At 34.6% G+C, this 13180-nt stretch overlaps 2 protein-coding genes across 2 annotated transcripts in view; one reads left to right on the forward strand and one right to left on the reverse strand.

Moving 5' to 3' along the window:
* LOC136028777 (uncharacterized) overlaps window positions 1–13180 on the reverse strand; it is a 281013-nt gene that overhangs the window by 69973 nt on the left and 197860 nt on the right. The gene's annotated exons all lie outside the window — the stretch shown is intronic.
* Window positions 12323–13180, forward strand: part of LOC136028776 (serine/threonine-protein kinase Chk1-like) — a 61901-nt gene continuing 61043 nt past the window's right edge. The window contains exon 1 of the mRNA XM_065706675.1: window positions 12323–12491. Coding sequence (XP_065562747.1) covers window positions 12427–12491 — 65 coding nt within the window. The 5' untranslated portion in view covers window positions 12323–12426. The remainder of the gene's footprint in view (window positions 12492–13180) is intronic.

Raw genomic sequence — 13180 nt, forward strand, 5'->3', positions numbered from 1 at the left:
CAAGCCAAAGCCATCTCATCCTTTTTCTTATTATAGCCCTAGAAAGCTAGATTGAACCACGATTCTTGTAGAGGCTACTGTTTGAAATACAGTCAGTCAACCAATTAGTCAGAATAATCTGCAGACAATATCTCTGGAAACCATGAAGCAAATCCTCATCCACTTTTCAGAGCACTTATACTTCAGAACTATATTTTACCACATCATTGTAGCTTCCAAATTTCTAATCATGGCTTGCAGACTTAACTTCTTATTCTTGCAAGCTTCTTTCAGCTGTGAAGAAAAACCCTGAGTCCTGAATATTCTACTTTTAACATCTTCACTGCTCCCGTCATCTTTACTAATAATGCTACCAAGAAAAGTGAAGCTGTCCATCTGATCAAACTTTTTGTTACCCAACATTACCCTTTCATCTTCACCTATTCCTAGCATTAGCAACTTAGTCTTCTTGACATTAATTTTCAAACCTATCCTGGCACCCTGTACTCACAAAACCTCTATTTATTCATTTTGCTCACACTTTCATCTAAGATGCTTAAACCATCAGCATAATCTAAGTCTAGGAAAGCTTTACTTACCATTTGATTCCGTGTCCTCCCATTGTCTCTCCTGTACTCCTTAAGGCAAAGTTCATCCAAATGATCCAAATAAAGGGGGATAGAACACAACCCTATTCAACTCCTGATTTAATACAAAACCTGCTGCTAACCTCATTTCCTACACTAACCACGGCAGGTTTTATCTTGCACTGCCACAAATCACTTTAATGTATTTGTTTGGTATACCATACAAGGATAAGACCTTTGCCATGGCTCCTCTATCAACAGAATAAAATACTTGCTCATAACCTATAAAACTGAGGTCCAAAGGTGCTTGATAACTTGATTACTACCCTAACGGTGAAAATTTGGTCAACACATCATCTACTCTTTCTAAAACCTCACAATTATTTTCTTTTCACTTTGTAAAGCTGTTTTTCTTTGTAAGCTCTGAGTTTCTTTGTAAGCTGGACAACCTTTTTGAAATTGCTCACGCAAATTCTATGAACATAATGAAAATACAAGAAGATAAACAGTTTTACTGGCTCAAAGAGAAAAATTTAGAAAGGGAGCAATGGCTGGTAGGGATGAAAATAAGCCGGAAAGGAGAAACAAGTTGTAAAAAAGCTATAAAAGACATTAGCAAGGCAACAGTCACCATATAAATGGGACTTTTCTCTACCAGAAAATATTAGTTTAGGCAATTATAATGACATATTTGGCCGGTTTTATGACACTGTTAAGGAAAAATTCACGTCTTATTGTCTAAAAGCTCCTTTAAATAATCCTCGATCAAAAAGATCAACACCTGTAGCTCCCTGGTTAACATCTTGAGTCCTAAAATCAATAAAAAGGAAGCAGAACCTTTGGAAGGAGTACAAAAAAAGACCAAATAAGGCCAAGCTAGAAGCATTTAAGTTGTACCGTAATTTTCTGAAATCAATTATTCGCCGAACTAAAACAGTATATTTTACAAAAAGATTTGTTGATTGCGGTAAAAATATAAAAAAGACGCGGGACGTGATTAAGGATGTTAGTCGGCCATCCATGAAACCAGAAGGTCTCCCCAAGTCTCTCATTGTAGACGATCAAATTGTGACAGAAAAAAGCCAAATTCGACATCATATGAATAAATTCTTCGCGGAGATAGGGAAAAAACTGCTAATACGATTTCTTATTCCTCTGTGTCACAGTCTTGGAAGCAGTTCTTAGGCCCCTCGTGCTTGAAATCAATTATTCTTCCATCGATTATCATCCCAATTTACCATTTGATTAATAGGTCATTTGAACTAGGAGTAATTCCCTAACGTCTTAAACTTACACGTGTAATAGCTCTCTTTAAAGGAGGTGACAGAAAGGATCCTGGGAACTACAGGCCGATCTCTCTTCTGTCAGTGTTCTCTAAGAAATTTGAAATAGCAATGCTCAAACATCTGGTGAGATTTCTTGAAGCTAAATTTTTTTTCCATCAGCATCAGTTTGGGTTTCGCGCAAAGTATTCTACAGAACATGCTTGTAATAGACTTTTTCAGTTTATGCGACGATCTTTAGATTCTAATCTTATTCCTGCAGCCATTTTTCATGATGTAAAGAAAGCTTTTGACAGCCTAAAACATAAGATTTTCATTGGTAAACTTTGTCATTTTGGTGTCCCTGGGGAAGCATTGTCTTAGTTCTCGTCATACCTAAATGACAAATTTATCGCCACAGAAGTTACAGACGAAAAAGTTCCAATTGAATACGGAGTACCCCAAGGTTCTATTCTTGGGCCAACGCTCTTCCTTATATATGTGAACGATCTCTACCGACTTTTTAACACCGCAATTAACAATGTTTGCTGTGGATTGTGTCACAAATCTTACTCTCAGAGTACGTTGGTGTTCACACTTGATAGTCAAGAAGAATTAATAGCATTTGCAGATGACACTACTTTAGGTGCTGCAGCTCCGGATGAATCATCCCTTATTCTAAAGCTTCAAGCAATGACTGAGAAAATACTCTTTTGGTTTGACATAAATCAACTAACTTTAAATGTATAAAAGTCCTACCTTCTTATTTTTTCTCGTAAAGGTGTGAGCTGCCCCACAATTACTGAGCTTCATACACCAAGAGGCTCCATAAGTCGTCCCCCGGATCGATATGTGCGATTCCTGGGAGTTCTTTTGGATGAAAATTTACCATTTAAGTGGCATGTTTAAATAATAAGAGTGAAAATTTCCGGTGGACTTGGGATTATCCGAAAATTAAAGCATTTATTCCCTTTCCCTATCCTCCGTCTTTTATACTTTTCTCTGATTTACCCTTATATATGTTACTGTTCGTCTGTGTGGATGTCCACATTTCCCTCGGTACTTGCTCCTATTCACAATCCTTATGAGAAAGTGGCAAGAATTCTCCAGTCGGCTACACACACTCCTCTTGACCTCCTCAAAATTAAAGATATTTATGTTTTATCTCTATCTTCGTTGCCATATCAATACTTCCAGGGAGATCTCCCATGTTGTTTTTCGGGATTGCTTAAACTAGTAGGGGAATTAAATTTGTATATCGTTCGTAACCGAGAGGATGTGATGATTCCAGCTAGTCCCTCGGTTCGGTCAGACTTTGGCCTGGCTGTGACTGTGGGACGTGCTTGGAACTTGTTTCCCGCAGAGATCCGGCAGTCACGAACACTTGGCTCCTTTAAGAGACAGATGAAAAAGTTTCTTAGTAAAGGCTTCTTATTAAATGTTTCTTATGGTTTATTTATTATTTTTTTTTTTCTTTTTTGGGTTGTTGTTTTGTTGGTGTTGTATCCTCGATGACGCGAGAATTTTAATTTGTATTTTATTATTCGGTGATGTGAGGGTCGCTGTTTCGTGGGGACTGCCGGTGAGTTGATTTCTTTTCCTTACATATTTATATTTAGATGTTGGTTAGTATGTTTATGACAAGTTTTATGATTCTTTATTTATTATATGCCGTTTCCCAAATAACAGGCCATTGAGCCCTTTGGGATATTGTTTTTGTTATTGTTATTTTATGAAAATAAATAGAACTTGAACTTGTATCGAACAGTTCGTGGTAACGAACTGTAGTAAGGAGCGACCCGGCTCAATAGTAAACGAAACTCTAAAAAACGGAATTTCGATGCTAAGAGACATATCAAAAGAATCGGATTTTTATGCTGATTTTAAATATATAAGTTTCATCAAATTTAGTATTTGTCATCAAAAGTTACGAGCCTGAGAAAATTTGCCTTATTTTGGAAAATAGGGGGTAACACCCCCAAAAGTCATAGGATCTTAGGATCTATAGGATCTAGTCATAGGAACGAAAATCATACCATCGCATTCAGCGTATCAGAGAACCCTATAGAAAAAATTTCAAGGTCAAATCTACAAAAATGTGGAATTCCGTATTTTTTGCCAGAAGACAAATCCCGGGTGCGTGTTTATTTGTTTGTTTGTTTTTGTTGTTTTTTTCCAGGGGTCATCGTATCGACCAAGTGGTCCTAGAGTGTTGCAAGAGGGCTCATTCTAACTGAAATGAAAAGTTCTAGTGCCCTTTTTAAGTGACCAAAAAAATTGGAGGGCACCTAGGCCCCCTCCATGCTAATTTTTTCCACAAAGTCAACGGATCAAAATTTTGAGATAGCCATTTTGTTCCGCATAGTTGAAAACCGTAATAGCTTTGTCTTTGGGGATGACTTACCCCCCACAGTCCCTGGGGGAGGGGCTGCAAGTTACAAACTTTGACCAATGTTTACATACAGTAATGGTTACTGGGAAGTGTACCGACGTTATCAGGGGGATTTTTATGGTTTGAGTGTGGGGTTCAGGAAAGGGGGATATGTGGGAGGATCTTTCCTTGGAGGAATATTTCATGGAAGAAGAGAAATTCAATGAAATTTTCTAGCATTACTATTAAAAAAAAACAATGAAAATATAAACATGAAAAAGTTTATTCAATTGAAAATAAGGAGAAGCATTAAAACTTAAAACGAACAGAGATTATGACGCATATGAGGGGTTCTAAGAATACTTTAGCATAAAGAGCGAGGTATTTAGGAGGAGATAAATACTTCGCTCTTTATGCTAAAAAAATTTTAAGTAATTTCAACTATTTATTCTACGGCCCTTCTGATTCAGGGGTCATTCTTAAAGAATTGGGACAAAACAAGATTTAGTGTGAAGAGCGAGGTATTAACAAGGGTTAATTCTTAAGTTACGTATATTTTTTACTAATAAAACGTTCGTTAAAAATTAAAAGATCTAGTTGCCTTTTTAAGTAACCGAAAAATTGGAGGGCAACTAGGCCTCCTTCCCCACCCCTTATTTCTCAAAATCGTCTGATCAAAACTAAGAGAAAGCCATTTAGCCAAAAAAAGAATTAATATGCAAATTTCATTTTAATAATTTATGTATGGAGAGCCAAAATCAGACATGCATTAATTCAAAAACTTTCAGAAATTAAATAAAAAAAACAAGTTTTTTGAAATGAAAGTAAGGAGCGACATTAAAACTTAAAACGAACAGAAATTACTCGGTATAGGAAAGGGGCTTTTCTTCCTCGACACCCCGCTCCTCGCGCTAGAGTTTGATTCTTTCTCGCAACTCTACTTTTTAATATAATAAAAAACTTTAGCGTGAGGAGCGGGGTGTCGAGGAGGAAAAGCCCCTTTCCTATACGGAGTAATTTCTGTTCGTTTTAAGTTTTAATGTCGCTCCTTAATTTCATTTTAAAAAAAAACTTGTTTTTTTTTATTTAATTGTACCTAGAGGCAGTTAAATATTTATGCATTATTATGTGAATCCAAAACACAAGGAATAGGATGTTCATAGTGATTATTAGGCAATTCAGTGACAAATGAGAGAATTGGAGTTTCAATTAAATACTGGAAATAAAGAATGAATTAATTACATGATTCCTGGAGCGGATCCCCCTTTAGCAAATTCCATGACCAAACTATAACCGATTTGGCCCATCTAGTTATAGTGCGAATATCATTACAAAAATCGTTAAGTCTTATTTTCTCTTTTAATAATTTCTATTTCATTTCGTTCTCTTTTTTAAGCATAGAACATTTTTTTAATTTACCATTAACTAGGCTCATAGTTTTACTTAATGATTAAGTTTCAATCGCAGTATATTTGGAAATATATTAATGTGGAAAATATTGTGAAATGTAATGGAGTGCTATTTTTCTCGTCTTTTTTATGTTAAAAATAAGCTTGGATTAATTAAAAAAAAATTATCAGCTTAAAATAAAGAACAAATTTGACACTTAAAACGAGCAACAATTTTAAAGCTACTTAATAAACTATATTTTTTCTGTATTTATTGGGGGCGGGAAACTGCCCCTCTTCTCCCCCCGCTTCAACGACCCCACTTGTCCTCTGCATCTAATTTCACATATGTTTTCCATTTTCGAATTTTTCGTTTATGTATGACGTCACTTAACCTCAGTTATCCTGCATTAGCCAGGATTAGGAGGTGTAAATTATCTGACGAATAGCCAAAGAGGGTGAAAGGATGACAGCCCCTCCCAAACACGTTTTCTTCTTTGCTAGCTTTAAGTTGTTCTTTACTTTTATGTGAAAAAAGAAATTTTTTATGCGAAAAAAAACTTTTTTTCATGTAATTTAAAAACAAAAGCCTTCAGAAAACATCCAGCTTTAAACTTTATAAAATTTGATTGTATTCTTACTACGGCGTTTTCAGGCAATTATCTGGTTTCTGAAGAAGGAGTAATTCTTTAATTAGTCCTAACGGAGCTTTTGTAAAATGATGACGTTAGAAAGGTTTTATTTTTGGTTTGATTTTTACTTTTCTCCTTATTATTGTAATTAATTTTTCTGCTACTAAGTTTTAGACAATAGAAAACTGAAGCTCATAAGGGCAATATTGTTTTGATGTTTTATTGTTGTTGTTTTTTTAATTGTGCACCAAGATTAGTGAAAACAGGGCCACCACGGGAAGGTTGTGCACAGCTACCCCCGTCCATCCCTTAGCATTAAACCAGACCCCCTAATATCCCCCCATTTTCAGCGCAAATAGGAGTATAGCTGTGTATACTACTTGTCAACGGTTATTTCATATTATTAATTTTTTTTTTTAATTTCTTCTGACTAAGTTATAAGACAATAGAAAACTAAGGTCATAAAGGCAATAAGGTTTTTATGTTTTATTGTTTTTTTAGTTGTGTACTAAGATTAGTGAATATAAGGCCACCACGGGAAGGTTGTGCACAGCCAGCCCTGACCACCCCCTAGCATTAAACCCGATTTCCTAATATCTCCCCATTTGAAGCGCAAGTGGAAGAATAGCTCTATATACTGCTTGTGAATGGTTATATTGTGTGTTTAGGTAAAAAAAATCTTTGTTACTAAGTTTTAGACAATAGAAAAATAAAGGTGGTAAAGGCAATATGGTTTTGATGTTTTATAATTGTTTTTTATTTAATTAAAGGTTGTGAACAGCCACCCCCGTCCACCCCTTAGCACTAAACCAGACCGCCTAATATCCTCCCATTTACAGCGCAAATGGGAGTATAGCCCCATATACTACTTGTGAATAGTTATCTCCTATGTAAAACTATTTTAGTTTTTATAATTAATCTTTTTATGACTAAGTTTCAGACAATAGAAAACTAGTTGATCAGATTAATAATAGATAGAAATAGAAAAATAAGAAAAATAAGTTGATCAGATTATAAGATTATTTCATTTTATGAGATTGGTGAAAATAGGGCCACCACAGGAAGGTTGTGCACATCCAACCCCACCCACCCTTTAGCACTAAATCCGACCCTGTAATATCCTTCCATTTACAGCGCAAATCAGAGGATAGCTCTATATACTGCTTGTGAATGGTTATCTTTTATGTAAGGTTATTTTAGTTTTTTTTATCAATTTTTTTACTAAGTTGTAGACAATAGAAAACTGAAGGTCATAAAGACCATAAGGCCTTGATGTTTTATTTTTTTTTTTTCTAAAAACTCATTTTCAGAAGAAAAGCTCATTTGACCTTAATCTCGTTCCCTTTTAAGGGTTAAAATATATGAGAGGGCAAATAACCCCCTCCCTTATACTTCTTTCTTCAAATGGACCCGATCAAATTTTGAAATAGCTATTTTTGGTCAAAATATTCCTAAGTCAAAATATTACTTTGATATTAAGGTCTTCAATGAAGAAAATTGGGAATGTTTGATTCTGGATCGCCTGGATGTGCTGCTATATGTGCATAGGTGCACTGAGACTCGTGAAAACAGTTTTCAATGTAGAGGGGTGCACAGGGACGCACAAGCATCCCTGTCCGTCCCTTAGCCTCAAACCCTGCCCCTTAATATCCTCGCACTAGCAGCGTAGGTAAATATATGTATGTGAGTTCCATAGCTCTTAATAATTCTTATCCATGGTTATCACCGATGTTTTTTTAATTAATTGTCATTTACCCTTTCAAGTCATATAATAAAGGCATCTAGGCTATAATATTTCTATATAAATTAATTGTGATTTGTTAGTAGAATTATGAAGTAGAATCAGGATTCATTTAAATTAAAATATAGCTTACGATCAAACTTCGTATAGCTGACCTTTTTCATATTTTTTCCTATTGTTAAGCTCTAGACAATAGAAAACTAAAGGTGAATGAAGTTACAGCCATATTTGAAAGAACCAGAGAAAAAATTATTAAAAGAATATGTCTAAACATACACAAAAAATAAGTTTTTACTTGTGCTTCTGCCGGTAAAAGGATGTCCTCTCGTCACAGGAAATCCTTTTATACGGAGGCAAAATCTACAAATAGAATAAATTCTTAAGTATTTACTCCGAGTCCAGTTTTCCAAATTTGAATTTTGAGTGTTGAATAACAAAACAGGGAGACCGAAACTTCACAAAAAAATACACAACAGCAATAATAGATGAAACATCAAAAAAAAGTCAGAGACATTTCACAAAACTGTTTTAAAAAAATTGTAAATAAAAAAGTGACTTCAACTCTAAACTTTGCTGAAATAATATGTAAATAAATTTATAATTTAGAATAAATTACAAAAAAATGAACTTGACAGAAATTTGTAAGTGGTAATTCCTTCTAAATGTTATTCCTCTCCAAGAAAGACATTCGCTAGGCTAAAGGCTATAAGTGAATCCTTTAAAATGTTATTCCTTTACAAGAATAATGTTAACAAAGCTACAGGCAGCTACGCTATAAATATATATATGAAAAAAATCTAAAATCTATCAGTCATATAATTCCTTCACAAATGTTATTCCTTTCCAAGATTGCACGCTAATAAGTTTGATGTTTCTAGCTTTCTTAAGATTCCTTTCGTATCATGTCATTTTTCACCCCTAAATAAACTATTCTCACATCACTCGCTGATTTTGTTGCAATGATTGATTAGAATGACAAAACAATGTAATTAGTATGATTGACCGGCATTCAACTATGCCGTTTAGTACAAGCTGTCCATTGTTCATATATGAGGTTTTTATCCAAGGGGTAATCGTATAGATTTTGGAAAAGGCTCATTTGATTTAAATCGAAAATTCTAGCTCCGTTTTTAAAATTCAAGAATAATGGGACGGTAAGCACCCCCCATATACCATTTTTGTCTAAATGCTTCCGATAAAAAATTTTAGTTAGCTATTTTGTTCAAAATCATCCAAATGTCAGACAGCTACAGTTCCAGGTTTGAATCCCCCAGCCCTGGGGGAAAGGGTTGTAAGTTTTACTAGCAGCCCATTGTTATAAACTTTAAACAGTATGGGAGTACAAACTTTGGAGGAAGTTCATTCAACCAGCAATCGAAATGTTTTATGTCCCTATTAAGAATCGAAAGTTATCAAAAAGTAACAGCCCTTCCCCCTGCCTTGAGCCTTCTTTTCCCAAAATGAACCTTATTGAAATTTAGGAACACCCATTTTGTTCAAAATAGTCGAAATATTCAAATTACTGTAACTTAGGGGGGTTGAGAAATCCCTCAATAGCCCCTAGGGTAAGGATTGTAATTTTTGTGAGTTGCCTATTCTTAGAATATAAGATTTTTGTGCAAGGGTTGGCTGTACTAACTTTGGCAAGGGCTCATTTGATCAGATATTGAAACTTTTAGTTCTCTTTTAAGATTCAAAAGTGATCAAAGGGCAACTAGCCCACGTCCCCTGTTTCAAAGGGCACCCGGTCAAAATTTTTACATTGTCATTTTGCTCGAAACAGTTCGAAGGCCGAATAACTATGCTTTCGGGGTTGAACTCCTGTGTCTCCAACCCCGGAGAAATGGCTCTGAGCTATGAAACTTGCTTATTGTTACTTTGACACTTTGTTTGCTTCAATACTTGGATTTAGTGATTTATGTGGCAACTTCGATTTATGGTTCAAGGGTCGTAAGTTATGCAAGTTGCTTATTGTTACTTTCATACCTTGTTTACGTCGATACTTTCTTTAGTTTGTTAGTTTTTGCTTTGATATTGTTACTTTCGTATTATCTTTGATACTTTGATGAACATTTCATTTTGAAAAATAATGTTTGATTTTGAAATAAGGAATTTTTGAAACCTTGAAATTTTTTGCTGTAAAAAACGAACAAAAATTAATCAATAAAACTTTCTGAAAAAGAAGTTTTTAAAAGAAAAGTAAAGTTCATTTTAAACTTAAGATCAGCAGATACAAATACCTGTTAAAATTCAGACTCCAAACGGCCAGAAATTAAATAAACAATCATATGAATTAAACAATCACAAGAAATAAAATGAAACACAAAACGAACAGAAATTAAGTACACAATTAGAGCAAAAAACATACAAGCAATAATATAAATCAATGAATCAATCTTAAAGTGATTAATGCTTTTATTGAATATGCAAATCAAGATTGAAACGAAAAAAATTATACTATTCAAATATAAATGAAACCTAAAACGAACAGAAATTAAACAAAACAATCAATGCAAACAAGCAAACAATAGATGCTAATATAAATTAATAAATAAATATTAAAACGAGTGAAACTTAAATTGAATATGCAAATCAAGCTTGAAGCGAAAAAAAATCACTGCAAACAAGAGTTTGAATATCGCCTCCTTCTCTCGCTGTAAAGTCAAAGGTTTTTATAAGAAAGGTAGGTTGTTATTAGAGGTAAGTTTAAGCCATATTAAGAGATATTTTGAGGGGCCTTATTGAATATTCATCGTTTCAATTTCTCTATTAGGTGCGCCTGCCTGTTACGTTCCATTAATTTAAATCTTGATACCAGCAAAATCATATTTTAAAAAATGAAACACACATACAAAGAAACAAAGACAAATTTTTGCATTCGGTTATTTCTGAGAGGTTTTAACGAAAATACCACGTTTATTTGAGCCAAGATTATGTATATTCACGCCACAACGGCAAAATAAGGCTAGTCTCCCCTAGCAAGCAATTCCAAAGGGGGAGGTTTTTATTAGATGTAAATTTAAGCCCTATTTAGATATATTTCTGGGATATATTAATGAAAATATATCGTTTCTTTAAGTAGGTGTTAGACTTCAGTCCCCCTCCGCCGCAAAAACCGTTTAACATTTCCCATCTTAACTTTAAGCTGTGGAACGTGTTAGGCCAAGGCAGTTCACGTCTCCGTGGCTAACTATGGATGACACACGGGACCCTTTGGCACCTTTCATCATTCCAAAGGCATTTCCTGCAAAAATATCCATTTACACTAGAATTGATTTTTTAAACTTAATGAACAACTCCAAATATGTATGTGCATGGAGTTGTTTTGTTCATGAACTAGCAGCATTCAAAACTTTTCTCAATTTTTCCTTTCTTAAATTTTACGTTGGAACAATATTAAGGATTGAATTTTATTAAGAGCTACTAGAGTCTAAAATAACTTAGAAGTGCTTTTTTATGAAAGTCAGAGAGATAAGCTGAATTTTCCCCAAAAACCTCACAGACACGCACACAAAAACACATACACTGCGGGGGGGGGTGGTAAACACCTGAAATCTTATGATTGGAATAAAAAATCAATAAATGTCAGTTGTCGGCAAAATTCCCTTTTAGATTTAAGTTTAAATTTACTCTTAAATTTATTTCCTGTTTGGTTAAGTTTTAAAGTTGCCCCTTACTTATAGGTTGAATTTTTTCTAGTTAATTTACCTGTCTAGAAATCGTAAACAGTATTTGTTCTTTAAATATTATATAATTTTCAAGTTTTTAGGCTATGTATGCAATAAGAATTTTCAGCTATGGGTTCCAATGCAATGCTTTGGCTCTAGAACCTACTTTATAAAGGGCTTGGCTTACAACATGGATCCAAGCCCTACTTAAGCCTGAAAACGAAACTAAAACCAATTGCGGCTCCCAAGTTTTTGCAACAAAATTCAGTTTGTTTTTTCCCGAATCTTGAAGACTTGTCTCCCAATACTCTCCCTATTTTCAAAAATTCTTCCACAAATCTTAAGATTCAAGAGAAGCCCTCAGGCTTCTCTCGAATCAGAAGCAATCAGGAAGCCCTAATTGGAATGGCCAGGCTGAGTTTCACCTTTTCAACCTGTTCTAAAACTTTTTCGTCGATGGTAACAAGAGGAAACAACGATTTTTAATGGATAGTGATGATACAAGGTGAAAAAAGACAGGTGGATTTTCAGTTTACTCTAGTATTTTGCTTTTTTTTTTTTAGTTATATGAAAACTGAGTTCGAATGCTTTAACTGTGCCGCAAAATCGTTTGTGGCACAATTTTGGTCAACGAAGTGATACAGTATATATCGAAGAGTTCAGCGCTGTTATAGTTAACTGGCAAATATTTAAAAAAGAGCGCGAAAAGCACATTAATATGTGATTAATATTTTCCGCTTCCCTTTGGAATATAAATATAACAAATAAGTTGGAACATGACAAATAATTATTCAAATCATGTCAACAGAATTTGTTGAAGGATGGGAAATGTTGCACACTCTTGGTGAAGGTGCATTTGGAGAGTGAGTCATCCTGTGTCAGAACATCTATAAGCAGGGGCGTGAATCAGCTGAAACTTACCGTCTTATACATGTTGTCAAAGATAAGCCATCATAATTTTCAAGCATCCATATAAAAAGATCAGTTTTCTTTAGTAGCCTATATCTATGTCTTCATGGTTCTAGCCTAAACAGTTCATTTCTCACTGTCATTTTGACTTGACTTTGGAAAACATGTTCCAACTTTGCCCCCCCCCCCCCCCCTAGGATTTTGTGTAAAATTCTTGACCAGCTACTTTCTGGTATCTTGAAAAGGGGTTAGGTTTAGAAGATGAAACTTTTAGCAGTAGATCTACAGACTAAATTTTGTCATAGGAAGGTGTTAGGCCTAGGCCTATGAAGTTCCTACTTCTACTCCTCCCATGGGCACCCATAAGCTGAATTTCAGGGGGGCATCACCTGGTCTAATTGGCACTTCCAGTGCTATATAATAGAATCCACAGTAAAAATATTTCAAATACAGCACAGTAGTGCTGTCTAAGTAAAGAGCAATGCAAGGACAATGTATTATTTATATTTTGCTTTTATTACCAGGGCACTGCTTATAGAAAGAAATATCATAGAAACTTTAAAAATACCTCATTTGATTAGAAATTGAGAGAGTTAGTGTCCATTTTAATAGCCCTGTCAAAAGTGATTGGAGGGCAACCAGC

Source organism: Artemia franciscana, chromosome 7, assembly GCF_032884065.1.
Source record: "Artemia franciscana chromosome 7, ASM3288406v1, whole genome shotgun sequence".
Lineage (NCBI taxonomy): Eukaryota > Metazoa > Arthropoda > Branchiopoda > Anostraca > Artemiidae > Artemia > Artemia franciscana.